This window comes from Caretta caretta, chromosome 2, assembly GCF_965140235.1.
Source record: "Caretta caretta isolate rCarCar2 chromosome 2, rCarCar1.hap1, whole genome shotgun sequence".
NCBI lineage: Eukaryota > Metazoa > Chordata > Testudines > Cheloniidae > Caretta > Caretta caretta.
The window spans coordinates 256,865,065-256,891,819 of NC_134207.1; the positions used below are offsets into that span (position 1 = coordinate 256,865,065).

The following is a 26,755-nucleotide window of genomic DNA, read 5'->3' on the forward strand; positions in this document are numbered from 1 at the left end:
CTGGTAAAATGAGCTGTGCTGGATGGAATGTATATTCCTGTTTTGGTGTCTTTTTGTAACTTAAGGTTTTGCCTAGAGGGATTCTCTATGTTTTGAATCTGATTACCCTGTAAGGTATTTACCATCCTGATTTTACAGAGGTGATTCTTTTACCTTTTCTTTAATTAAAATTCTTCTTCTAAGAACCTGATTGATTTTTCATTGTTCTTAAGACCCAAGGGTTTGGGTCTGTGTTTACCGGTACAAATTGGTGAGGATTCTTATCAAGCCTTCCCCAGGAAAGGGGGTGTAGGGCTTGGGGGGATATTTTGGGGGAAGATGTCTCCAAGTGGGCTCTTTCCCTGGTCTTTATGTAAGACGCTTGGTGGTGGCAGCATACGGTTCAAGGACAAGGCAAAGTTTGTACCTTGGGGAAGTTTTTAACCTAAGCTGGTAAGAATAAGCTTAGGGGGTCTTTCATGCAGGTCCCCACATCTGTACCCTAGAGTTCAGAGTGGGGAAAGAACCTTGACATATGGTATCTGTGATGAGACCGAATACTCTCACACTTAAAAGAATGCAAACAGTAAGAATTCTTTTAGTATGAACTACAACTTCATACAGAAACAAAGCCTGTTTCCTTTACTTATGCCAATGCTCCCACAGGAGCAAGGGACAGTAGATCCTGCTAGGTTTCCCTTACAAAGCTTTATATGGGAGAAAAGATGGCTGCTTTTGTCCTTCCCTGCAGAGGAATGAGCTACTAGGTCCACCCACAAGCCCTGTGGAACCTCCTGGATCTCCAGTGACCACAAGGAATGAGTGGGAGGCCTGGACCATCAACCTGGAAGCCTTGTCGTTCTGCACTGTCTCTGTTCCCAGGGCATTTCTGGCCACATTCACTGTCAGTGCAGCATTGGAGCCATGCACTACCAGGAACCCCCACTGGCCCTAGGTACACCAGGACCGCCCTTAGAGGTGACTTCTCCACCAAAGACGGGGTTGGACAAGAAAGGTAATTCATTGACAGTGGTAACATTTTGGAAAAAAACTGGTCTTCTGATCTGGACTGTGAGCTCTTCAGAGCATAAGAACAGCCATACTAGGTGAGATCAATGATCCATCTAGCCCAGTATCCTGCCTCTTGACAGTAGCCAGTGCTAGGTGCTTCAGAGGGAATGAACAGAACAGGGCAATTTTGAGGGATCATCATCCCGTCCCAACTTTTGGCATTTGGAGGTTTAGGGTCATGGGGTTGCATCCCTGACCATCTTGCTAATAGCCATGGGTGGACCTATCCTCCATGAACTTATCTAATAGCCATTGATGGATATATCCTCCATGAGCTTATCTAATTCTTTTTTGGACCCCATTATAATTTTGGCCTTTACAACATCCCCCGGTAATAAATTCCACAGGTTGACTGTGCATTGACTGAAGAAGTACTTCCTTTTGTCTATTTGAAACCTTCTGCCTATTCATTTCATCAGGTGATCCCTAGTGTTATGTGAAGAGGTAAATAACACTTTCTTAATAAATTTCTCCACATCAGTCATGACTTTATAAACCTCTATCATATCCCACTCCTTCATCATCTCTTTTCTAAGTTGAGCCATCCCGACCTTTTTAATCTCTCCTCTTATCGAAGCTGTTCCATACCCCAATCCTTTTCATTGCCCTTCTCAACATCTTTTCCTATTCTTATTTTTTTTTAGATGAGGTGACCAGAACTGCATCCATGTTGTGTACTCCTCAGAGTAGAGACTGCCTTTTTGTTACATGTTTGTACAAAGCCCAGCACAGTGGGGGTGGGACCATTAGGTCCCACTACACATAAAATAATAATCATAATACTGACCATATAGAACGTCAAAGTTCTGTGGCTAGAAATATCAACCATTGGCAGACCAGAGAAGACTACTATAAGGAATTTTAAAGCATCACTTCAACCATTGGCTAAACCAGGCTACCAGCAATTGCTTTTTAAAAAATATGAGTTATTGATTTCTTTTATAAAAAAAAGTTGATCAGCATATATCAGGTTACTGACTGAATCATAATCAAAGTCAAAATCATAATAAAGGAAAAGTTATTGTAATCAAAACCTATTTAAAGAAAATCCTGTAAATGTGAATAAAATAAGAAGTCATCAGGCTATCTGCGGTTTACGGAGCAGGGGAAGACAGAGAGAGAGGAGGGAGAGATTTTAGATATATTAGCTTGCTTTACTTTTTCCCCCTTCAAAAACCCCACAACAAATCAAAGAAACAAAAACATTTTATTAAAAAAGAAAACATTTACAAAATTACATAGCCATTCACACCAATTTGGCATACATAATAAAATACATAAAAGTGAAAGAAAATATTACAAAAGGAAAAGAAATAACCTGGCAAAGGAACTACGGAAACAAATATCAAAATAAAAAGAAACACAAACAAATAAAAATGAATAAGAGAGAAGAAATTGCTCTTCTAATTCCCTTTGCAGAACAAAGCATAAATAAATCTCCCACTTCAAATTCTTCTGGATTATTTCTCTCTTCCTCTTTTTTAAAATCATGATATCATATTTCTACTTTCTGTGACACACAGTTTAAGCACATAAAAGTAGTGCTTCTTGTACTGTGCCATCCAGAAAGTCCAAACATTTTGATTATATGGAAAAATACCATACCTCTGCTGGCTTGAGCAGAAGTGCTCGTGTCAAGAAACACCTCAACAGCCCTTACGCAAAACATATTCTTTACGCCCAGGTGCACAGAGAATACATTCCTTCAGGTCCAAAATTGCAAAAATAAATGTAACATATGCGCCACATTATTTTTCCAACAGGATTGTTCATGGGCATACTTCCTGTTACATTTATCATTATACAATGTATCACTATGAGAGTTTAGTTTGAATAGGACTAGCAACATAAAAGAATACTGTGTCCAGAACTCCCTTCTTGTTTATTATTTATAGTACCTGAATATTTCTAATCCTACTGGATTTTCAAATTTCTCTATTTTCCTCTCAAAAACCACAGTGTGCCCAATTCTGAGACAATGTTACATACTGCCTTATTCTGCAAATAGTCATGTTGATATTAAAAGGACTGTTTGCAGAGTAAGTTACTATCTAGTGTGAGTAAGGGTGAATATTTTTTGAAGGAGATATATCTAAGTTACAGTTCTTCCCTTGCTTCCTCATAGTTAAGTTGGGGCAAGGGAGTGTAATTTGCTGCTGACCTACACCCGGAACAAATGACAACCCCCACTTCCCGCCCCCCCCCCCCACTTGCTCAGCTGCACTGACCAGTGAGTGAGGGGTGGATCCAAAGTTCTGCCTATTCCATGGCAATGCAGCACCAGAACGCAAGGTCTGGGTTGACTATGCAGGATTCTAAGCAATGTTCTTACTCCATTGCATAGGTACAGAGCCCAAGTCCCAATATAGCCTGAAATCTGTTACGTGTTCCACCATCACTCAAGAAAGAAAGTTTCCATCAATACAAATTCTTGAAGATGATTAACGTTACTCAGGGAAATTTATGAACAGTTATCCTTCATAAGGAATAAATATGTGTCTTTCTTTATTAGATAGTCTTTTTATATTAGATAACTAACAGTGGTATGAGGAATTGGCAGTTGAGGTGTTCTGAGATAGAGAAACATCCAGGAATCAGGCAATTAGGACAAGATACACAATATTTCCATTACACAGGCATAATGTTTCACGATACTTATATTTCAATAGAAATTAAACAAAAATAACAGTTCTTAAAGTAATGCAGGAGATCATTTTAAAGACCAGCCATAAAACCACATCAGTTTAAAAAAAGACACCTCCAGCAGGACAAAACTATTTCTGTGCTGTTATTTTGTTCATTGGAAATGTTTCTCACTTGTATTAGCTTAATTCCATAAGGACAAATATACATATATATATTTTGTAATTTACATATAAATGAGGATATATAACACTGCATCCGATGAAGTGAGCTGTAGCTCATGAAAGCTTACGCTCAAATAAATTTGTTAGTCTCTAAGGTGCCAAAAGTACTCCTTCTCTTTTTGCGAATACAGACTAACACGGCTGCTATTCTGAAACCAACACTGCAACAGTATTTTGTTCTGAATAACCACAATTCTGAAGTATGCCAGTGATGCTATATGAAGATAGGCTCCTTTATGGCAGCATTTTAAAGGCTGCATTTGGAGCTGGTTCAGCTTTAATTTTCCATGTAGCGTAAAAGCCTTTTCAAGCATGAAAAAGGGGTGGACAGGCCAGAGTATAAACAATGGACCCAATAAAGTGACAGTACAAATATTTAACAAGATTGAAGGAGACAATCATAGCACACAACCATGAAATGAAGGGCTTTAATTTTATGGAAATGCCATTATAAAAGGAGAAGCAGCATCGTATGCTAAAGCAGCTTGCAATGTTTATCTCATATTTGAATAATTAGTTGCAGGTATATGCTCATTCAGGATTTGCCTAAGCAAAGTTTGCAAATAAACTGAAATTAGCAACAATGTAAAGCTCTGCACGTGCAGTGGTAGCAATCAAGGGACTAAGAGAGTATTATTTTAGCGTTTTAGCTAGTTCTTGTCTATATTACATCTGAGTGGTGATTTTTGAATTGCTTCCTTTGTCAACAAGCACTTTTTCTTGGTATAGGGAAAGCACAGACATTTTGCCTTTTCACCAGTCTTGGGTAAAGCTAGGAGAAAAATGATCTCCTTGCTTCTATATGGTGGTCAACAATAAAAAGCTGGTTTGGTCAGCAAATGGTTTTAGTATTAGTGAAAACAAAGGCCAAGTATTTTAAAAATGGATGCCTAAAGTTAAGCTCCTAAATCCTTATTTAGGCACCTAAAAACATGGCCTCATTTTTAAAAGCGCTGAGTGCCCAGCAGCTCCCACTGAAGTCAAGTGAGCAACTTCTGTCTTTTCTGTTATTTTAGAGGGGGGAAAAATCTGACCAATAGGAGGCTCAGGAACTGGCATGTTTGAACAGACACCTTGTCATAAATATAAAGGGAAGGGTGAACACCTTTAAATCCCTCCTGGCCAGAGGAAAAACCCTTTCACCTGTAAAGGGTTAAGAAGCTAAGATAACCTTGCTGGCACCTGACCAAAATGACCAATGAGGAGACAAGATACTTTCAAAGCTGGAGTGGGGGGGAAGGGTTCTCTCTGTCTGTGATGTTTTTGCCGGGACCAGAGAAGGAATGCAGTCAGAACTCCTGTAAAGAGTTAGTAAGCAATCTAGTTAGATATGTGTTAGATTCTGTTTTGTTTAAATGGCTGATAAAATAAGTTATGCTGAATGGAATGTATATTCCTGTTTTTGTGTCTTTTTGTAACTTAAGGTTTTGCCTAGAGGGATTCTCTATGTTTTGAATCTGAATACCCTGTAAGGTATTTACCTGATTTTACAGAGGTGATTCTTTTACTTTTTCTTTAATTAAAATTCTTCTTTTAAGAACCTGATTGCTTTTCATTGTTCTTAAGATCCAAGGGTTTGGGTCTGTGTTCACCTATGCAAATTGGTGAGGATTTTTATCAAGCCTTCCCCAGGAAAGGGGGTGTAGTGCTTGGGGGGATATTTTGGGGGGGAGATGTTTCCAAGTGGGCACTTCCCCTGTTCTTTGCGTAACACTTTGGTGGTGGCAGCTTTTAACCTAAGCTGGTAAGAATAAGCTTAGTGGGTCTTTCATGCAGGTCCCCACATCTGTACCCTAGAGTTCAGAGTAGGGAAGGAACCTTGACACAACTTAATAAGACATCTAAATGCATCCTTTGGATGCTCATACTGGCAATGAGGCACATTAAGGACTAGATCCACTGCCTCCTGAAATCAAAGGGAAGACTCCTATTGACAGGCTTTAGATCAAACCCTAAAAGAAAGTGCCAGTCTGACAGTTCAAACAGAAAACATGGAGCTCCATTTGAAATTAGTCTCTGCGAGCCTAGTTCTGGTGCTGTTTAGTCTCTCCTTTCCACTGCTGCAGCTCAAGTACTTTTACCACTGGCTTTGTCTCTCTATGTTCAAAATCAATTTAATCAGTGACTTTGTTATTCTCATGTCCCAGATGTGGATTGCTGTTGTGGCTGACTCTCTAACAACACTGGAGCTGACCGTCAATGTACACCTAACTACTAAGAAGCTATAAATAACAATGACCCCAGAGATTTATACCCAGCTCCATCTCCCTGCCTATTCTAACCTCCAAAAACAATTGTTTGACTGAACAAACAATACCAAAACCCCTGAGATTTCCCCACAGTGTTAGTGAAAGGGCTCCAGCTGGCTTCACAAGGCAAGAAAGGATGGAATTCTGTTTATAACTTAACCCTAATGAAACTCTATACCGCAAGCAGAAACCTCTTGTTATTTGCTTTAGGGGTCCTCACTGGATCTGATGTGTCAAACTACAGAAAAGAGCATTGCTACAGCCCTTTAATATAATTCCGTTCAAACTGATCAACCTGTTGTGTGCAAGATGTTATTCTAACCTTTTAAATAATGAAGAAAATTCTTACCAAGGCACAACAAAGCAATTGGACACCTTAGTACAAATAACTGTGGTGCAAATGCACTGAGGCTTAAGTTGGCAGCATGGCATCAATTTGCTTGTTTAATTCATAAGCCTTTTCTATTAAAGACGAAGGACCAGTACCCTAGGCATCCCAGAACAGTGCTCAGCATGCCTGAGGAGAGGGGAAAGGACATAACCGTCAGAAGAGCCTACAAGAGCCTAATTTCTCTCTTACTTACTTTGGTGTACATCAAGGGTAACTCCAGTGAAGTCAATAGAGTTACACTATGTAAATACAATGGGTGCGATAACAGGATCAAGCCCCACTTAACATGCTGTTGTATCAAACATAATGGAAGTTTCCCAGAGAGCTCATTACTCAGACTTAACTTGGACTTAACTTGGAGTGAGCTCACAAACCATGTCTGGAATTCTATGTCCATTCCTCCTTTGTAACTGAGCTGCCATTGTCTGATATGGGGCTAACTTTACTCAGGGTGCATGCAGATTACATTATTTTGTTCCCCATGTGATCTCAACGCATTTTCTAGATTGCAAGCTGAAAAATAAGCTGTTGTTTTGGCAAATACAAGTGCCTGAGAATTTTGTCTTCTTTTCTTCAGTTTTTCACGTGTTTTTATGTGGCATGTAAGTATTAACAGGTGTGGTGAAGCATGAAGAGACATGTGGCAAAGAAGCAATTGCTTTCACAATTCTCTGTTCCTTGCAGAGAGAAGCTGCCCTTCGTGTTACTTAGGGTATGTCAACACTTAAAACACTACAGTGTGTCAGTGTAGACACTACCTATGGCGACGGGAGGGATTCTCCCATCAGCATAGATAATCGACCTCCCCCAGAGACTGTAGCTAGATCGATGGAAAAATTCTTCTGTTGACCTAGTGCTGTCTGCACTGGGAGTTTGGTTGGCTTAACCACTACTCAGGGGTGTGGGTTTTTCACACCCCTTAGCGACGCAGTTAAGTTGACTTAATTTTCTAGTGTAGAGCAGGCCTTAGGCTGTACATCTAAGTGCATGGTGGCTTAATCAAACAGACAGAGCAGCTTGTGAGCAAGCACAGTGCCACCAGTACAGACGTAGATAAATACAGGCAGTTAGAACACTATGAGTGAACATCTCGTTTGCTGACTATGGAGACTCTCTCAACAGACAGGACTAATGGTCCCAAACATGGGCCACTCAGATTATGTGATCTCTGTACTGTTTTGGTAGTTGTATTTGAGAATTAGAGAGAGGAGAGGAAAAACAAAGAAACTTGGTTCCCCATTGATGCAGCATCACAGTTGTCCATGCCTAACAACTAGTCCCTCCCCTACCCCCTGGTGCAGAACATACAACTTTTGGAACTGACTTCTGTAGCGTATGCACTCATCTAAGTAATATCCCATCTCTGTAGCAGAATGTCTACAGACCACGGTTTCGCAGACCACTCATGCTGGACACAAGCCTGGACACTCAGATTATCTGCTGCAGAGTTTGCTACTCTATCAAATGAAAAATAGAAAGGAACATATGTTTCCCACTCCCAAAAATGGGCAGGATCTTGGCTTGGCCCTTGGTTGGCAGCTGAATAGCACAAAGCCGCCAAGTTGTTCATCAGGATCTGAACTACTGTACCTGACATAAAATCTGCAGGATGAAAGTTACTCCAGCCAAACCTATAGACAAACAAATAGTTTCACAAGTGATTAGTGGTTTTGCATGCCTCCATTTCTGAGTGATCAATTTCAGAAACTTTAACTGGGCACACTTTTCATAAGGTGCTGAGCACCTGAAATCTGAAATCAGGGCCTGTTGTGTCTGAGTTTGGGCACTCAAAAATGTAGATACTCAAATCTTTTTAATGTGGTGACCACCACAGAAATGTCTAAATAATTAAATAAATAAATAAACATCTCTGCAAAATTATAGAGGATGAAAGTTGTAAGATGTGAACTCCTCAAAATTCATTGTTGCATTGGGTCCCTCATTTCAGGGAATGCATTAACATCAGTTGAACTACCCTCGCACTTCAAGCAACGGACCCTTCAAGTCAGGAGTTAAGACACGTTAGTAACATGGAGAAACTCGCAAGTTCACTACTGCTGTATCTGATTTTTTTTTTTAACAAACAGATAACTTCATTCTTGAGCAACATAATTCATTTCAGAAATGTTTGAAAGAAAACTGAAAAAATACAAACATTAAACCAAGAGGAGAGCCATTTTATCTCAAAATACACTGTAGTGTTCAATTTATCAGTTGTTCTGCATTTCCTCCACAGTTTAGTTAATTTGTGCACAGTTCTTACAGTTCTCTTAAATAATGAAGCTGTAAGGCACTGGGCTTGCTGCCAATTAGCTTTTAACTCCAGCTCACATTTTCTGGATAGATTAGATATTAAACCTGTTTCACAGAAGACACAACATCCTTCACATTGCATCACTAAATGAACATCTGTTGCTATAGCGCCATGGTGTTATTTCCTAGACAACCACAGAAGTGCCAGCAGCACTCCCTCCCACTATCTAGCCCAGTTAATTTTGCACATATGTTTTTAAAAGAAGCTGGCACATAAAGAGCAATGCTAGCAGAATTCAAAATTTCCCTAAGAACCCAGTTCTGCAAAGCACTAAATGTCCCCTGTGAAGTTTTGACCGCAGGAATGGGGAGGTGCTCAGCACCTTGCAGGATTGGCACAAACAGACGAAAGAGGGAAAACCACTAAACTATCAACATTTTTCTGATTTGGTTCAGACTATTTTCATAAACACACAAGTAAATGATCCTTCATAAACCTTGTACTTCACAGATGTTCCACTTGTGGCATGTTTCATAGAAAGTTAAACTGAATCAAAGTAAACTGTAAAGTTTGTTATATTGGATCAACCTTAATAAACTTCAAATAAATAGAAATGAATTAAAAATTACAATGGGCATACTGCATTATCTCAGAATCCAATTATCTGTATGATTAATTATGCAATTTATTTTAATGGCTTTAGTTTTGTCTTTTATTTATTATTGGGAACTATATTCATTTCCCCCCTTTCCTTCAGATGATGCATTATAATTAATTAAATAAACGTCTCTGCAGTTATACTATATACTGTACGGTATAACCAGATATGGTTCATTACTCCCAAACCCAGATCATGAACCACATTTTGTGGATGGCTCTAGTTCTTAAAGGGCCAAAACAAAAAATCCAAATCTAAATATCCTCAGAGTGCAAAGAGTTTAAGATCCACATCTGAATTTTGTGGCTTGGTCCCTACTCTAGCTACTACACAGCCATGCTTCTGTCATGCTCTTAGCAGGGTCAGTAACATATTATGATCAGGAATCCTAGTTTTCCATATTAGAAAAGCCAAAATTCTCCGATAAACCCCCCGCCCCCATAAAAATCCACATTGTCCCACGATTAAAATGAAACATGGAACTTTAGTTTCCCTAGCCACAATATGTATATATATATGGGTATCAGTTGAAGTAGGGTGACCACATGTCCTGTTTTGGCTGGGGCAGTCCTCTTTTTAAGCCCTGTCCCGGACATCCTGATTTTTTTGGCAAAACTGGGTATTTGTCCCATTTGCTCTTGCTAACAGATGATCTTCAGATAGCAAGAGCAAATGGGACAAACGCCCAGCTTTGCTAAAAAAAGTGGGGACCCCCCCCGAGGGGGGTGCAGAAGAAAGGTGAGCAGCAATGCCAGGCACTTGGGCTCAGGCAGTCAGCCCCACTCTTAGGTGGCTCAGGCCAGTTCCACACAGTGTCCCATTTTCACTTTGGGAAATACGGTCACCCTGACTTCAGTAAAATTTAGTTAATATATGTTTTTATTTTTTCACAAAATGTAAAAACTAAAGATTCTCGGTAAAAATGCAAATTCCAAGTTTTTTCATGGCAAGTGGATTTCTAGGATCCCAGATTATGACCCACCTAGCAACAACTTTCAGAACTGGTCTTCTTCCATGTTTTGAAAAATAGGTTGATGGAGCAAAATAGTTACATAAAATGAGGTGCAAATATTTGTGGGAATATCCTTCTCTTTAATGTCAGGAACAGAAAATAGAACACAACTACTGCTGTTAATCGTACTACAAACTAATCGTCTTCAAGTTTACAATGAGTGGCTCTATCTGCAAGACTGCGCAGGGTACAGCATCACTTAAGATGGTGTAGCCTGCTCCACCGGTGCAGCTGATCTGCTCCTCAGCCCAGCACAGAGGGCAGATGGTGGAGCTCAGGGTCGGGCTCCTCCCTGTCCCTGGCCATCCTCTCTGAAGGGCACCCACAGGGCTGTGCAGAGACTGCCATGGTTGTAGCCCCTTGTGCAGGCCGTGCAAGAGGAGAAGGTCCTTGTGCAATCCCAATCCCCCTGCAAACTCGTGTAAGGGCCTGTCACAAACTCAATCCAGGGAAGCAAAATGCATTTCAGGAAGTCTCCAGAAAGGGAGCAATGGAATGGCACGTTGAAGAGAGTGCAAACCCACTGGCAGTTTTGCAAAATGTCTGTATTAGTGAAGCAGAAGCACATATGGCTTCTATAAAAGAGGTGGTGCAGGAATGTACTGGGGTGCTGAGAGGACATGCTGCAAAGTATGGAATGTCATGGGGGGGTTGGAGGGGAAGTATTAGAAGTCCTACGGGGATCTCATTATGGGGATCTCTCCAAGTTGGGTGGGGGCAGATCAGGGAGTCTCTAGATGGGTGCAGGATCATCTCAAGTCCAAAGCTGGAAATGGAAGAAGCTGCACAGCTCCAGGGAAAAAGCTACCCACACATCTCACTTGCTGATAATCTGACAATAAATCCAGAGTGGACCTGGGCATTGACAAGGTTATGCAGGTCAGCTTGTCCACACTGCACCTGCCTCTTATACTTGGCATTTATCAATGGCAACTGATGTTTTGCCAAGTTATGCTGCACAATGAGGCCCTAAAAGCACTATCCTTGTTATTTTTATTTTTTTAAATAATGTGGCTCTTTCGAGAGGAAAGCCAATTATTTTTATTATGTTGCTCCACCTCAGTGCTCTGTGACAAAGACACAGTCAAAACCCAGTTAATCATCTGCTGTTCTAATTTGAGATTTATTTAAACTGGATGCTAAAGTCTCCCTGGGAGCTACCTGGGATCTATAAGCAATTCTCTCCCCCAAACAGTTATAGAGTAGCCAATGGCTAGATGTATTAAGGTAGGAACCTATAGGAGTAGAGGGACGTATGTGTGTGTGGAAATCACTGGATGGAATGGAATACACATAGGAGTATTTTTAAAATACTGGTTTTGGCCACCAGACAATGCCTGAGGTGGAAATGGCAGAAGGAACCCATCAGACACCTATCACATGAAGAATGGGATGGGGAGATTTCGTTTTTCATTAATATCCACATTTTTGAGCAAAAAAATCCAGATCAAAACCAAAATACAAATATTAGCCTCCACACAGAATGCCCTGAGTAAATTCCATCCACTGGGCATGGTCTTCTCTGAGGCTGCACAGGGTGCAAATCAATGTGGGATTTGGCCCATGGTTTTCACATAGTTTATATGTGGGGCGGGGGGAGGGGGCAGGTTGGTGATTGTTTGAGGTTGTTTACAGATATCATAGCAAATGTCAATAACATTGGTAAAAGAAACAAGAATGTAAACCATACAAAAACCATACTGTACTCACCACGTCACCTGTCCCAGGGTTTTCCATAATAACTGGGGGCAGAAGTAACCCTGAAGGAGACGTTGCGTCTGGGTTGTGTGCCCCAGTGCCCCCTCCTATCAAGGAAACCACACCATTGCAATCCACTGAGATGTTCCTCTTGCCATTCTGCATGTAGTTTGGAGTAGCAGGGTGAGAGCTATGGCTTGCTTGACTTTGCATGCTTGAACGTCTCCCAGTCCTTGGAATTAAGAGTGAGCCACGCTGGCTTTCATTTTCCCCGGCAGTGCTGATCTCATCGTCGGCAAAATCTGTTTCGGATCCAATGTCTCTGCCACGGAATCGGAAACTGAATATACTTCCATGGCTGGCTCTGCGCTTCACTGAGTTTGCATTTGGACCATAGCTAATGTCAAGGAGAGTCTGGAAGCCCCCAGAAAGGAAAAAGGGGAAAAGAAGTAACATTTTGCAACACATTTTTGGGAGTGATGAAGGTTTTGAGTTCCTCCATCTACTGCAGGAGATCAGTAAGTCCCATTTTAAAGTGCCTCAGATAAGGATTTACTTTAGATGTATTAATCTCAATATAGTTTTGAGATTTAATAACCATTCCTAGCCATGAGGTATTTGTTTAATACCTGGCTGTTAAAGATGTACTGAAATGTAAAGGGCCAAGGCTGTGTTCACTTAGTAGCATAACACTGTCTTTGCTCCTGCTCCCCCTCCATGTGATTAGAGTGAAAGGACATGGGGGAGGGAGATGAGAAGTATAAGAGTGGTGTGGATTGGTGAATCCAGCCCCAGCTGAAGGTATCACAATACATCTTCACAGGTGGCTAAGGAACAAACTTTGAAGTGAGAGAGCAAGAGATAAAGAAACATGGGAAGAAATGAATCGTAGGGAGAATGAGAAGAAGAGGAGGATGAAAAAGAGAAAAAGAAGCAGAGTGTGAAGAGAAGACATGGTGGATTCTGGAATAGTTATCCCAATGTAAGTGTATCGCTGTCTCTTTCAAGGGGCAGATCATCTAACTACAAGGCAATAACCCATGTACTTAAACAGTGGCTCTTTTGATGATACACTGAATCAGCTAAAGAGAGACTACAAACCTGAGAAATCATCAGCAGTGATTAAGCCCAACATTGAACAACCTTTAAAAAAAAACCCTAAAAAGGAACACTGCCTTACTGAAAATAGTGTTTGGAAATGCACACAAACTTAGAGCCTGTCCCTCTTCTCTCCTATCTGTAAAGTGAGAATGAATTAAGAGAGAATATTTGGTGGGGAAATATAGGTTGTTTTTTTTAACCTTTGTGGCCTGTGTACTTATTACTTCCATCTGAACTTTTTTCATGGTCCAAATCTTTATTAATAGGGATCAAAATTTTTCAGTATCTACCATCTCAGTCAAACTTTCTGGGCCTGATTCTGATCTCACACAAGATATACACCATTGACTCCAGTGGAATTATTCCTGATTTACACTGGTGTAAGTAAGAATTATAAAAATTCAGGCCCACTGTATAGAAAGACCCCTCATTTTGACTGAGACCATTTACTAAATGGTCAAAAATCCATATCTGGGTTTCCACAATACAGTCATTGAAACTGATTCTCGATGGCAGTGTGCTTACAGCAACTCAGATTTCATTTGAATGATGATGATTCAGACTTATTCCCTCAAACCATGCCACACACAGCCTTACAAAGATGATTTACTATAAGCCTTGAAATGTTACTTCCATGTTCCTCATACATATGACATCCAGGGGTGAAAAATGAAACAAGAAATATAACCTAAGAAACATATTGACAAGTATGCAGCTCCGGTTCATTCTGGTATTTGGTATCTTGAAACCCACTCAGAATGAATCAAAACAGCAATTCTAGCATTAACAATGGTATAATTAGTAATGCAACCCACTCAACTAATTAAACAATATCAAGAAAACCTCTCAGGATAAAAAACCCTAATGTGTCATGTATAAATGTTGTGAGTTGGGGAGTCATTCATTTGTCACATCTACTTACATCACTTTCACATTTTCTATGCACTTTTTATGGTTGCCAAATGTCCCTAAATTTACTGACAATAAAGTATTGAAAGACTTAGCCCATTACATGGCTATTCAAAAACAACAAATAAACTGCTTTAAACTTTGCCCCCTATTAAGCACAGACAAATGTTAATATCTGAAACTGTCATCAGTATCTCCAATATCAGCAGATTCACATTCACACATATCAATCATATTAACAAAATAAAGAATATGGGTAAGCCTATTGTTAAAGTTTTTTCCCCTACAGTATAAAGTGAAAACAATTCCAGAAAACTTGTACTGAAAGGTGATTGGCAAAAGATTAAAAAGCAAAGAAAACTTTTCAAGTGTCCACTGTACATCATTAAAAAGCAAAAAAGGCACTAGCCCATTAATAGGGAAATGGTTGCCATAACTAGACATGGCTTTTGTTGGGTTATGCCATAACCAATTTACAATAAACATGTTATCATGAAAATAAATGAGACTGGGGATATTTTTAAATGTTTTAAAAAACAAACAATAACAAAAGTGACAAAAATGCTTCAGTGGGCATTTAAAAAGATGACTTTGAAATTTGAGTAGATAAGTTTCTCTCCACAATTATAATATATAGAATTTCTGCAAGCTAGTCACGATGCTCAGTGTTTGATCCTTGTTTACTATTAAAGGGTTTGTTTTTTGTTTTGTTTTTAATTACAGTACTACCATTCAGAGCCCTGATTATTCACCAAGGTACGGAGTGAAGTAAATTGTCATTGACATTTCAGATAATGACTTACCATTCTTCGCTGACCACCATCATACTCAGATTTGGGAACCTTTTGGTCTTCCCCATAATCTTCTACCCCCAAGGACTTCTTTTTCATTCTCCTATTTCTTCTCTCTTTGGCATTTTTGGATGCTAAAGGTGACATTTCAAATGAGCTAAGTGACATTGAATCAATTCCTCTAGCAGCCAGTGCCTAAAAAAATGAACATAGCAAATATACCATTTGCAAGTTTAGGATGTCAGTAAGTAATAATGATTATTCTTTTTGGCAATTAGTTTTCATTGATAAGTGTCAGCTCACGGTGAAGGTTAGAATTAATAAAAAGGGATAGGTTACAATATTTAACTAACTATAAGAATACCCCATTTGACTTACCATGGTCTTAAGAAAATTCTATCAGCTCCGTCATTTTACCACTGCAATAATCTAACATCTCCACTTATCCACTTGATGACTCACCAGCAACACATTCAGGATACTAAGTTTCCATAAAATAATGTTGTTTCCGGAAGTACTCAAGAGCAAGATTCTTATATATTTTAACAACTAGTGTTCCAGTGTGGGCAGACAGCACAATGTGAGTCATATGTATGCCTTCCATTCAGAATAAACTAGGCCAGTGGAATTTTAGGCCCAGTGCCCCTTTAATCAAAAAGGTTGAATAGGAGTGGAGCCCAGCTGGCTGCCATTGGGCTGTGCATTGCAAGATCTCTGTATTCTTCACAGGATGATACTAATAACGCTAGGTACTTCGGCTGACACATTTTTAGAAATGAAATCTTATCCCAAGCAGTGACAGCACCAGCTCTGATCAGGGATCTGAGGCGACAAATGCAAACGACGGTTGTAAAAGAAGATAAGACAGACTTTTCAACTCCACATGCTTCTGCTTCAAGTTCTCCACGTCAGCTATCTTATGGAATCGCTGCACAAAAATTCTGATAACAGGAGAGCTGCTAGAAACCCAGCTGCAGCTCAATTCAAAAAAGCCTACCAGCACAAATCAATGGTCTTGAAAAGTCAGTGGAAAGCCAGGAAAGAAAAATCAAAATATTAGAAAAGAAGCTGCAGTCCCATAATGAAGCATTTGATGAGAGTTGGGGATTCTCTCAGGCAAGAACAGGGAGTTTTGCACCTCCAAAGAGGCTAATGGAAACTTGGTAAAAATCAGACTTGAGCAAAACAAATCAGATTAATTTTGGGGGTGCCAACCAATTGGAAAGAGCCACACCCATTGATTATCTACTAAGCATGACCCTCATATGCAGGTTCCTTGCCAAAATACAGAAGGTATCAGATAATCACTGAACAATGCTACAGTTTCCCAGATATAGTGGAACCTAATGAATTGTTATTTTCTGTAAGCCACCAGACTCAAACAAGCAATCACCCATAAGAAACAGAATATCCCCCCACTCCCACAGACATCAGTCAAAGTAATGCAGCAAGTTAACAGCTGTAAAAAGAATCAGTCATGTATTTTAAGGAGTGGAGGCAGCTCTATTATCCTCCATCAAACAGATTACAACACAACAGCAAAACTTAACTCTTTTGGGATACATCTTCCATGAACAAACTGCTTAGAGCGGAGAAGAAGAGGGAGGTTTCAGACGCTTTTCTGGGGCATTGTTCTCAGATACATTGTGTTTCTAAAGAAGTGCTCTGTGTAGCTTGAAAGCTTGTCTCTTTAACCAACAGAAGTTGGTCCAATAAAAGATATTACCTCCCCCACCTTGCCTATTTGAGTCAACTGATTTAATTGGTATGTTGAGGTGTTTTCCCTCTCAAAGACTCAATGACTCTTTTGGACTTAGCTTCAGCCTCAGGAATGTGTTGGACCAATTGTATAAGATGACTGATCAGCCCCAAGCAGGCCTTTCAATTAGAGCTGCGTTCTCTTTGTATCATGTAGCGTAAGTGCCATTCTGAACAGTTTAAATTCTCCTTTCTGCTTGCCATAACATTTTCTTTACCTCCAAAAATGGTGCTATTAAGGTTGCCCTACTCTTCCCAGTATGATACTTTTTTTCAGTTGCTTGTAACTTTGCCAAATTTTAACTGTTTGGGCTGAAATTTTACATGCTTCCCTCAGGCTGAATTTTGTTTTTAGAAAGTTTCAGCCAAAATGATGAAGCTGTTTCTGAGAATGACGCTAAGAAAAAAAATACATTGTTTTGCCCATGATAAGCAATTCTGGTGACCTTTCCTTTAGAAGCTCTAGTGTCCCTATGCTTTGAAGGGCGGATTTGAAATTTGAGAAGGGGCCATCCTTTGCATCAGAGATGTGCCTTTTGCTGTTCTGTGAAAATCTGCCTGAATTTGGATAAGTTATAAGCATTTGAAAAAAATCACAGTTTTCACATGCTCAGTAGACACTTGCTAGAGCTCAGCAATTCAAATCCCTAAAGAATTTGTCTGCACTGGGCCTGTTCCAGCCTGGGGGATGAGCAGGATTTTCCCTGCATTTGCAGCTCTGGTGGGCTATGGTGAGACACCAGAACTGAGAGCAGGGAGCCTGTCTCTCCTGTGTTCTCAGTGATCCCTCTGCTGGGCATAAGCAGTGTGGAGGAGGAAGCTGCCTGATTCAAATGCAGAGGAAAAAATAAAGACAGACAGACCTGTGGGGGAGGAGAGTAGAGACAAAGTTTGGTTGGGGGAAGGCTAGCAGGTGGGGAGGAATGGGAGAGACTGGGTCTGCATGGATCTGGACAATGGGAGTCAGGGGCCAGAGACTAGAACTGGAAGCCAGGGGATGAAGACTGAGACTGGCTGGACAAGGAGACTGGGCCTGGGAGCTGGGGAGCGAAATGAAGGGAGGACTGGGAGCCAGTGGGTGTGGGGGGAGACTGAGATTGGATGAGGCTCTGAGTGGAGACAGGGGCTGATTGGGCAAGGAGAGTGGTGCTGGGAATGAGTGGAGCAGGGGAACGAGTTGGGGAGTGGGGAGTAGATGTGACCAGGAGCCCAAGTTAAATCAAGTTCCATTTCATGGTGTGGAAAGCTTAATCTCAGGAAGTGCCTGTTTAAGTGTCTGTAACATAAGATTTTATCTGTACAGGGAGTCCTCGGACTTACGACACAATTCGTTCCTCGCAATGTGTTGTAAATTGAAACGTTATAGGTCGAAACCACTTTTCCCATAGGAATCAATGGTATGAAGGGGGGATTGGATCCTGAACCAAAGCTTGATATGCTATTTTCACCACAATAACCGAGATTTTTGTACTAAATGAATTATAGATATCTAATGTTGCAACATCAATGTATTTACTGTGCACTGTATTTTGTAAACAGCATTCAAATAAACATATAAACTCATAGGAGCCGATAGAAATTTGAAATTAGTGGGTGCTCTGCACCCATTGGCAGCTCCCCGCCCTCCCACCCCAGCTCACCTCCACCTCCGCCTCCTCCCCTGAGCACGCTGCGTCCCCGCTTCTTCCCCTAGCTCCCAGTGCTTGCCGCCACAAAACAGCTGTTTTGGGGCAGCAAGCGCTGGGAGGGAGGGGGAGGAGGGGGAATGCGGCACGCTGGGGGAAGAGGTGGGGCCAGGGCAGGGATTTGGGGAAGGAGTCCAATAGGGGCAGGGAGGGGGTGGAGTTGGGGCAGGGACTTTGGGGAAGGGGTTGGAATGGAGGCAGGGCAGGGGCGGGAGGAGGCGGGGTGGGGGTTGAGTCAGGGTGGGGCAAGGGGCGGGGTTGAGCATCCACCAGCGCTGGGAAAAGTTGGAGCCTATGGACAAACTCACATATGCTGTTCAGAATGCTGGCAACACAGGCTCAGAAAGCCAAGGAGAACGGCACACACGCTGAGCCTCAGAAAAATCACATTTCAAGCTTTCTGATTGGCTGAGCCCAGGGCTGTGAGCCAATCAAAAACAAGTAGCAACCCTACCCGACAACAAGCTATCCTGCTGCCTCAAAGCCAATCAGAAGTGACCCCTTCCAGCTCCATACCAGTATAACGCAACCAGGAAGTGATTTCAAGCGAACTTTATGCAAACCGAGCATCGTAAAGGCGAAACAAGCGTCATAAGGGTGAAACGGGCAGTCAATTGAAAAGCATCGTAAGTGGCGTCCGATGTAAGTTGGGCGTCGTAAGTCCAAGAACTCCCTGTATAGGCCCAAAATTTTAAATATTTTAAACAGGTGACCCTACATATTCTCTCATTTGTCAAACAATAGGATATTAATAGTGGTTTGAAACTGTAAGATTAATAAAGCAAATGAGAAAAGAATGTTGGTTAACATGTACAGAAGAGAAATGTGGCTACTTTAGTCCAGTTCTACACACAGTTTTTGTTCCCATGTAACTACTGCAGTTAGGGGCATGATGTTTACCAAAGTAGAGGTACTGGTACAATCACTAGTATGGACATAGATAGACCAGTATAAAAATGCCTTATATACCATACCAATATCACTGTGTAGATGTTGTCGGGCAGGTGGAGGGTGTGGGGAAGTTGCACCATTTTAACTACACTGGTAGAAGCAAAGCAGTACAGCTTTTGGGTGTAGGAAAGCCCTTACTGGTCACAACATTACCATTATATTTGTTCTAGAAAAGATTGTAATCCCTCTGAATAAGACAATAACCAGCAACTCATTTTCAATAGAGCCCTTATTTCATTGGTCTTATATGTTTAGAATAAAGACTTAGTGTTGCTGTATTGCATGCTCAGGCTAAGACTAACCAAAGAATAGTTTACAGACCTCCTGCTCTTTCTTTAATATTTCCATGGCTTCTCGAAACTTCCTTTCCTTTGCCTCTGTTTCAGCAATAGTGGCTTGGTTCTGCTCTTCATAAGCCATGGCCACTACAGCCAGAATCAAGTTGATCAGATAAAATGAGCCCAGAAAGATGACCAGCATAAAAAAGAGCATGTAGATCTTCCCAGCAGATCTCAGAGTCTGCAACCACAAAAATAAAGAGTCCAATGCATACTTAAGTTTAAGGTTTCCACAATGTTTTAAAAGACTTATATTTACTTTTAATTAAATTAGATTTTTGCTAACAGCCTGAACAGAAACCTGTTCAATATAAAAATAATCACATCATAGGAAGTTACACTCTCATCATGAAATTGCCATAATTTAATCAGGTGATCATTGTGTCATGCAGCAAGATGTATTTTTAAAATGAGTGTTTTTCTCATGATTATTGTGTCTGAGTTTGTTTGATAACAGATAAATTTATAAGCAATTGCGGAGAAAGCATTCTTCACCTAAAATGTCAGCACACTGATTTCCTTTGAATACAGACCTTCAGAAACTTGCCACCTGACTATAAATTGTGTGTGCTAATATAGAACTTGCCCTCAGACAGTGGTGCATTTAATAATTTTATTAAGATGATGTTAAAATAAAAAGAAAACAGTATAGAGTTTAAGCGTAGAAGTTTCTGGTTATCAGGGAATAAGGTACAGATTATCACTAAATGCTAATTGTTCAGCCTTCCTATTTACAGTCGCAACTTGAACCTTCCAAATCTGTACCTGCAATTTTGCACCCATTAAATGAATTACAGTTATTAAATTTGCTTCTATTTCAATGTGTTACCAGTTTTCATGAGATAAAAATAAATTGTGTAGATGGTAGCACAGGAAACTGGAGTCCTCAGTTTATTTGAAGAACTGTATAGCATGGTCTATGGCAGTACAGCCTTCCCTGATTTCCATACCAAAATGCTTCAGTCTTGACATGGAGAACCAAATTTTCAGTGGGCAGAAGCCCATTTGCACACACAACCAGGTGCATGCAATTTTGTGCCTAATTTCTGCATGCAGTTCCTGAGACTTGCACATTCAATTACAGCAAATGCATGCAAGAATGAATATTTAGTTGACCTGTTCACTTGCACACACAGTTACTACAACTGTGCATGAAAGGTACAAGTTATTTCTCAGACAATTTTTGCACATGAACCTCAGGGCCTCCTTGATGGAAAATTTGCTCTGGGGAGAATACTTCTAGGTGTGTGGGTACAATTTAGTCTCCTTCTCCATTTAATTCTTGGTTTCAGAGTAGCAGCCGTCTTAGTCTGTATTCCCAAACAGAAAAGGAGGACTTGTGGAACCTTAGAGACTAACCAATTTATTTGTTCAAATAAATTGGTTAGTCTCTAAGGTGCCACAAGTACTCCTTTTCTTTTTATTTAATTCTTGGTCACTGCTGCAACTGTCAAGAAGCATGCCAAGGGAAGTGATGGTTTTTGTAAGGTGGAAACCATTCTCCTTTGAGCGGGACTGGGATCACCAACTCCTTTTACACCAGCCACCAAACAGTCATTACATGGTGACATCTTTCAGATTCAAACAAGTTACCCAATGAGAGTTTCTTTCTCCCATTTACCAGCCCTCCTTAGCCATCCACTGACATAATCATCTCCTAAAAATTCATTGCAGCAACTGATGGCTCCTGACCAGGATGTACACAGGATAGTCATTCATTCTGTGTCTAACCACCATCAGTTTTCTCCTAACTTCACTTACTGACTTTGGACTTGTCTACACAGTGAGTCAGTGCATAGCAAGCCAGGGAATGAATCAACAGCACACTAGCTTGCCACTCACTAATTTGCTGTGTAGCCCTTGCGCACTAAAAGTTCTGTAGCGCAGTTCAACATGCTCCTGTTTCACACAGCGAGATAGGGCGCATCAAGCTAGTCTGCTATAGATTCACACCCTGACTTGCCACACACTAACTTGCTATGTAGACAGACCAATATATCATTGTAAGTGGATGACTGATTTATTTCATGGTTTAACGAGAATATCTGATACCTGTTGATACAGACGCTCCCAGTAATCCTGTGTCATCAGGCGGAACAAAGAGAGAAAGGCCCAGCCAAAAGTATCAAAGCTTGTATAGCCATGATCAGGATTTTCACCAGCCTTTAGGCATCTATATCCCGTTGGACACGTGCTACAAATAATAATAGAAAATAAAGCTAATTACAGGAGGCTTCAAGATGGAGGAACTGATTTTCCTACAGATGACACTGGCTGCTTTCAGTTGAAAGTCACAGCCATAGAAACATACAGGCGAGCTGTTCCATCTCATGTGAAAGTTCAGGTTACATATTATATTTAAGGTTGAATGCTTACAGTACGCAGAGAAGATCCACCCTAAAAAGGTGAATTGAGGATTGATAACCAGGTCACTAACTATAACAATAAATAAGGCTTCCCTTACCCCTTACAATTATCTCAAGAACTGCTGAGATGTTGGAACAGATCCTCAGCTGGTGTAAAGTGACAAAGCTCCATTGAAACCCCTGGATCTGTGCGGATTTATGATAGCGAAGGATCTGGCTCAATATTCTTATGTGACCTGAGCTGTCAACCCTTCAGCCTGACCTTCTACTCTCTCTCTGGGACCAGTGAACCTTTAATCAAAGCGCCCAGCCCTTCAGTCCACTCACCAGAGGAGCCTGGGATTTCACATCCACACCAAGAAAATCCTTACCTAAACTGCTGCAATGACTTTTCTGCTTCTCTCAGGAAAGCTTCTAGTCTGTGCATCTTGCAAATTCCCTTATTACATGGCATGCCGCAAGCAAAACATTCTCTCATTACATTTCACGACTCCTTACAATTTTTTTCCCCTAAAACATGATGCCATACACAGAAACAAAGTATATTAATTACAACTAACTCTACCAGTTACTAAAGCAACCATGTCAATAGCAATTTGGTAAGGGTACCAGATCCATCTAACAGGCAGGAAAAGAGGAACTCAGCAGAACGTGCATGCCTTTTTTTACACAGTTGTTCCAGCAGCTATCTGCTTATGCACTGGATAGGTAAGAGCCTAGTAAGGGTCTTAGAGCTCTGTAAAAGCTCTGGCTGACATGGTTAGAAATGGCTACAATAATGTGGCTTTGTGAAGGCATTTTAATGACAAAGAATAATTTCCAAGCAGTGATTTTGAACAGAGCAACATGCTGCACATTGGGGATGGTGAATTTGAACCTCTACTTGTGAAAAAGAAGAATCAAATTTCTCTAACTTGTCTATAGTCAGGGCTATTAATCAGCAATATCCCATCAGCTGATCCTGTAAAACACTTCTACACCAGTCATGTGGAGTGGCAAACACATCCAACAAGTATGACATGTCTTGTGACAGAATAATAAGAACCCTCTCACTCCATTACACAATAGGGTGTTTCAGGCACAATTGCTTTTTAGCACAATGTTTAGCAAAACAAAATAGAAATAGACACCAAACCAAAAAGCAGTAATAAATAAAAATAAAATAAAATAATAATTAATAATAAGCAAATCAAAGTAAATCTTTGAATTCAAGCCAAAATTAGAATAGATTCAAAGTCAGTCATGTGGTGGTGACGGTGGTGGTGCGGGAGAAGTGTCACAGTACTGTTTCCTGAACAGAACAGCTATGTATATGGTATAGATCATATCTTTATACTACAAGGTAGCAATGTGATCTTGGGGTTGAGATAATTCTTCAGTGCATTTTCAGTGGTTTTGAAGTTTTCCAGTGCCAGACACCAATATTATGAATTCAACAACACTTTCAGAAGCTTAATCTAAGATCATTAGTCAAGCGCAAGGTTTTAAATAAATCTGCTTTGAAAGAAAGAAAGAAAGAAATATTGAAGCTTTGCAAGATGCATCCATATCTATCACTGCATGGGACTTTAGATGAAGGTAGAAACCCTCCACCCTATAGTTTACATTTTATTAACTGTGCAAATGAAAATATAATCTGATTTTGTGTGCTTCAGTGGAGCCCTGCTGATTTACACCCTCTGAAGATCTAGTCCATATTGACTATGCTACATGAAAAAAGCAGAGACATTTTCAATTCTTTTGCTCCCAGTCTAAGAAAAGAATCTCCTTCTTGAGCTTTCCTACTTTGGTTCACTTTGTTGAGAGCCACAACTCCTGTATTACTTTGATTTTATCATTACAGGCTTGGTGAAGAGGAAAAGGAATAAAAATCAAGCTGTTCTCTTTTCTAAAATCTATGTGTTTACTCTGAATTTGTGGTCTGACCATTTCCCCTGTGCAACATGAACTTCCAAGTAAGTCCCCTATCCCAACAGGATGGCACGTATTGTCACCAGGTGCTAGATATTAATTAGATTTTTGTCTTTCACCTGATACTGCAGACACCTAACAGTGTCCATGGTATGCTTAGGATATTTTTCCAGTGATTTGAGGAACCAATCTTCTTGACTCTAAAGAAACATTCATTTTGCCTACTTTGAGGCAGCATGGCCAGGCAGGCCATGAGAAGTTTTTGTAAGGCTCATTCCTTTTTTTAAGAAAAACTGACTAAACTTCGCTTGAGATTTTTTTTTTTTTTTTGGTCCAAGCACAGAAAGGTTTTCCTCAGTTCTTCACTGAAAAACAATCCCAAGTGATCCCACTGGGTTGTTTCACTGTGCTCTTGTTTATTTTAATCACCTGAAGAGAGCAGGTGTTGCTGAAACATCTGAAGAGAGCTGTATGTGGCTTGAAGGATATCATGTTTCATTAGCCTTGCTCCAAATGAAGTCAATGGAAGTTTTGCCATTGAATGCAAGTTAGCAAGACCTTTGTCTCCAAATACAGCACTGATAAAGGATTTCTGGAATGCTTTCCCTCTGGAGACCCTCTTCAATCACTGTTATGAATAGGTGAAGGGCTGTGGCTAAAAAAGAGGAAAATATTGAGTTGTTGACCACTCACACCAAATCTCAGATAAGCCTCATAGCACCATGAGATTGGACTGCACTGCCACTAGAAGGTCCCCCTCAGATTCACTGCCACCATCACTGCCTAGGGTGACTTCTTTTTGAGTGTAAGGAAATTGGACCAGCTACTCATATGTACATGAAAAGGCTGTCTGTTTTCTCTTTTGAAAAGCACTAGGAATGGTGCGGTAACCCTTCCTGGTGCTGAAGGGAGCGACAGAAACCTGGTCTAATATCTTCCGTTTGTAATACAACACTAATTTGTGTATGTTTACTTATGCTTACAACTCCCTGCAATCTGGCAGTCTTCCCACTAACATAAGATGACCTGACAGGTATATCATAGATTGCTAATAAGAAAGAATCTTGTATGACCATGGAGTACATGTACAAAGTACGTTACCAGGGACTCAGCAGTGTTCGAACTTGAGGGACTTCTGTACTAAAAGCATGAGCCTCTATCACTTGAACTAAAGAACTCTATTAACCAATATCTGTAATAGCCTTTCATCCTCTTACACCAAAAGGACACAAAGACCTGTACTTTCCTAATATAGGTTACACTTGCAAGCACCTGAAATTCCCGGTGAGCTTACTGTAGAAAAACTCCCCCACAAAGAGTGGTGATCCATAGGCTGTGCATACAATTTAGAAACACTGCATGGAAAAGAAAAATTTTAGAAGTGGCTGTGTCCTATGAAGAAGCCATAAGGGATTTGTTAGCTGGAAGGGCTCCCATTTACGATTATTCTTTGGGAACCATCCCTATTCCCTCTGAGGTGCTTTTTTTTTTTTAAAGGAATCTCAGGATTTTACTTAGGATGTTAAAGTCTTCCCCTTTGGATTTTGTAGCAGACTCTTTAGGCTCTACAGCTCCAGGAGAAAGCGTCTGACAGGATTTCACTCAGACTGGCAACCACAAGAAGCTACATTAATATAACATCCTTCACAGGGTGCTGTACAATTAATCACAATGCAATTACAGTGTCATCGATTAAGAACAGTTAAAAGCACCAATCTACCCATCCATCCATCAGGCCATAATCACCATAGTTTGCTGGCACCAGTACAGAAAATTAAAGGACCTAAGACTAAGCCTCTTTTTAAATAATGACACAGATTGGGCAGTCTAGGTAGTAATAGCTAAGGAACATAATTACAAAATGCTCTGGCTCAAGTCTTTAATCTGGACAAACACAGTAACCTGCTGATCCATGCTGTAATGAACTACTTGGGCTCTATAGTGAAAGAAGATTGGTGAACTACTGTGTGTTGGATCACAGCATTTCAGAGCCTGAAAATATACACAGTGATAGCCATATGGTACCAGGAGGTAGCAACTCACAGCTGTTAATGTTGTCACCCCCCGAAGTCTCTAAACATAAGAGGGGCTGTGCAGAGGTCTGTACTCTCAATTGTCCTAGGTAGCAAAAGTCCAACTCCATCTATTACATACAATGGTTTATAAACAGACAGCAAAAGTTGGAGCCAAATAGATAAGTACAAACTGGACTATTTAAATTAAAATAAAACTGTGATAAGGAATCTTCACAGCTCCTATAAAAGTTGTGGACTGGCATAACAATAAGCTGAAAGATTCTGAAAATGAGAGGAGATATTTATAGCTGAAATCACTGAAATAAATTTTAATTGGTAAATTTTAATAGAATGAGAAATACCCCCTTAGCAACACAGCGGGGGTAAAAGCCTGAGTCTAGTAGGTAGAGGGGACCACTGGACTTCCAAGGCTTGTTTAGGCTTGAAGCCAAATAGGGAGTATAAGGGAGTATTGCTGGACTTACTAAATTAGCTCAGCAACAATAATTGATGTGAAATAAGAGGGTGTGCTCCCGAGAGGCACTGGCAACTTAGGCAATGAGCTAAAGTCTAGATATCACACAGAGGGGATTGATGTAGGCTCAGATTGTCCACTGACTTTTGCATGCTCATTGACTTGCAACCACAAAACAAACTAAAAAAACAAAACCACTGGCTTTCAATTCAGACACATAAATCCTATACCCTGAGAGCCAGATCGTGGCCAAACCTATGCACCTGTGCAAATGGG

General features: G+C 40.5%; 1 protein-coding gene across 13 annotated transcripts in view; it reads right to left on the reverse strand.

Annotated features, from left to right (window-relative positions):
- Positions 1 to 26,755, reverse strand: part of LOC125631202 (sodium channel protein type 5 subunit alpha-like) — a 328,900-nt gene that overhangs the window by 174,484 nt on the left and 127,661 nt on the right. For 11 of the 13 annotated variants that reach the window (XM_075126008.1, XM_075126015.1, XM_075126014.1 and 8 more), the window contains 4 exons: positions 21,765 to 21,906; positions 19,696 to 19,893; positions 14,993 to 15,175; positions 12,192 to 12,593 (listed from right to left, as the gene is read on the reverse strand). In XM_075126008.1, the coding sequence (XP_074982109.1) occupies positions 12,192 to 12,593; positions 14,993 to 15,175; positions 19,696 to 19,893; positions 21,765 to 21,906 (925 nt within the window). Of the gene's footprint in view, positions 1 to 12,191; positions 12,594 to 14,992; positions 15,176 to 19,695; positions 19,894 to 21,764; positions 21,907 to 22,449; positions 22,525 to 26,755 lie in introns of those variants that run through there. The other 2 variants (XM_075126018.1, XM_075126016.1) reach the window with 2 other exon arrangements.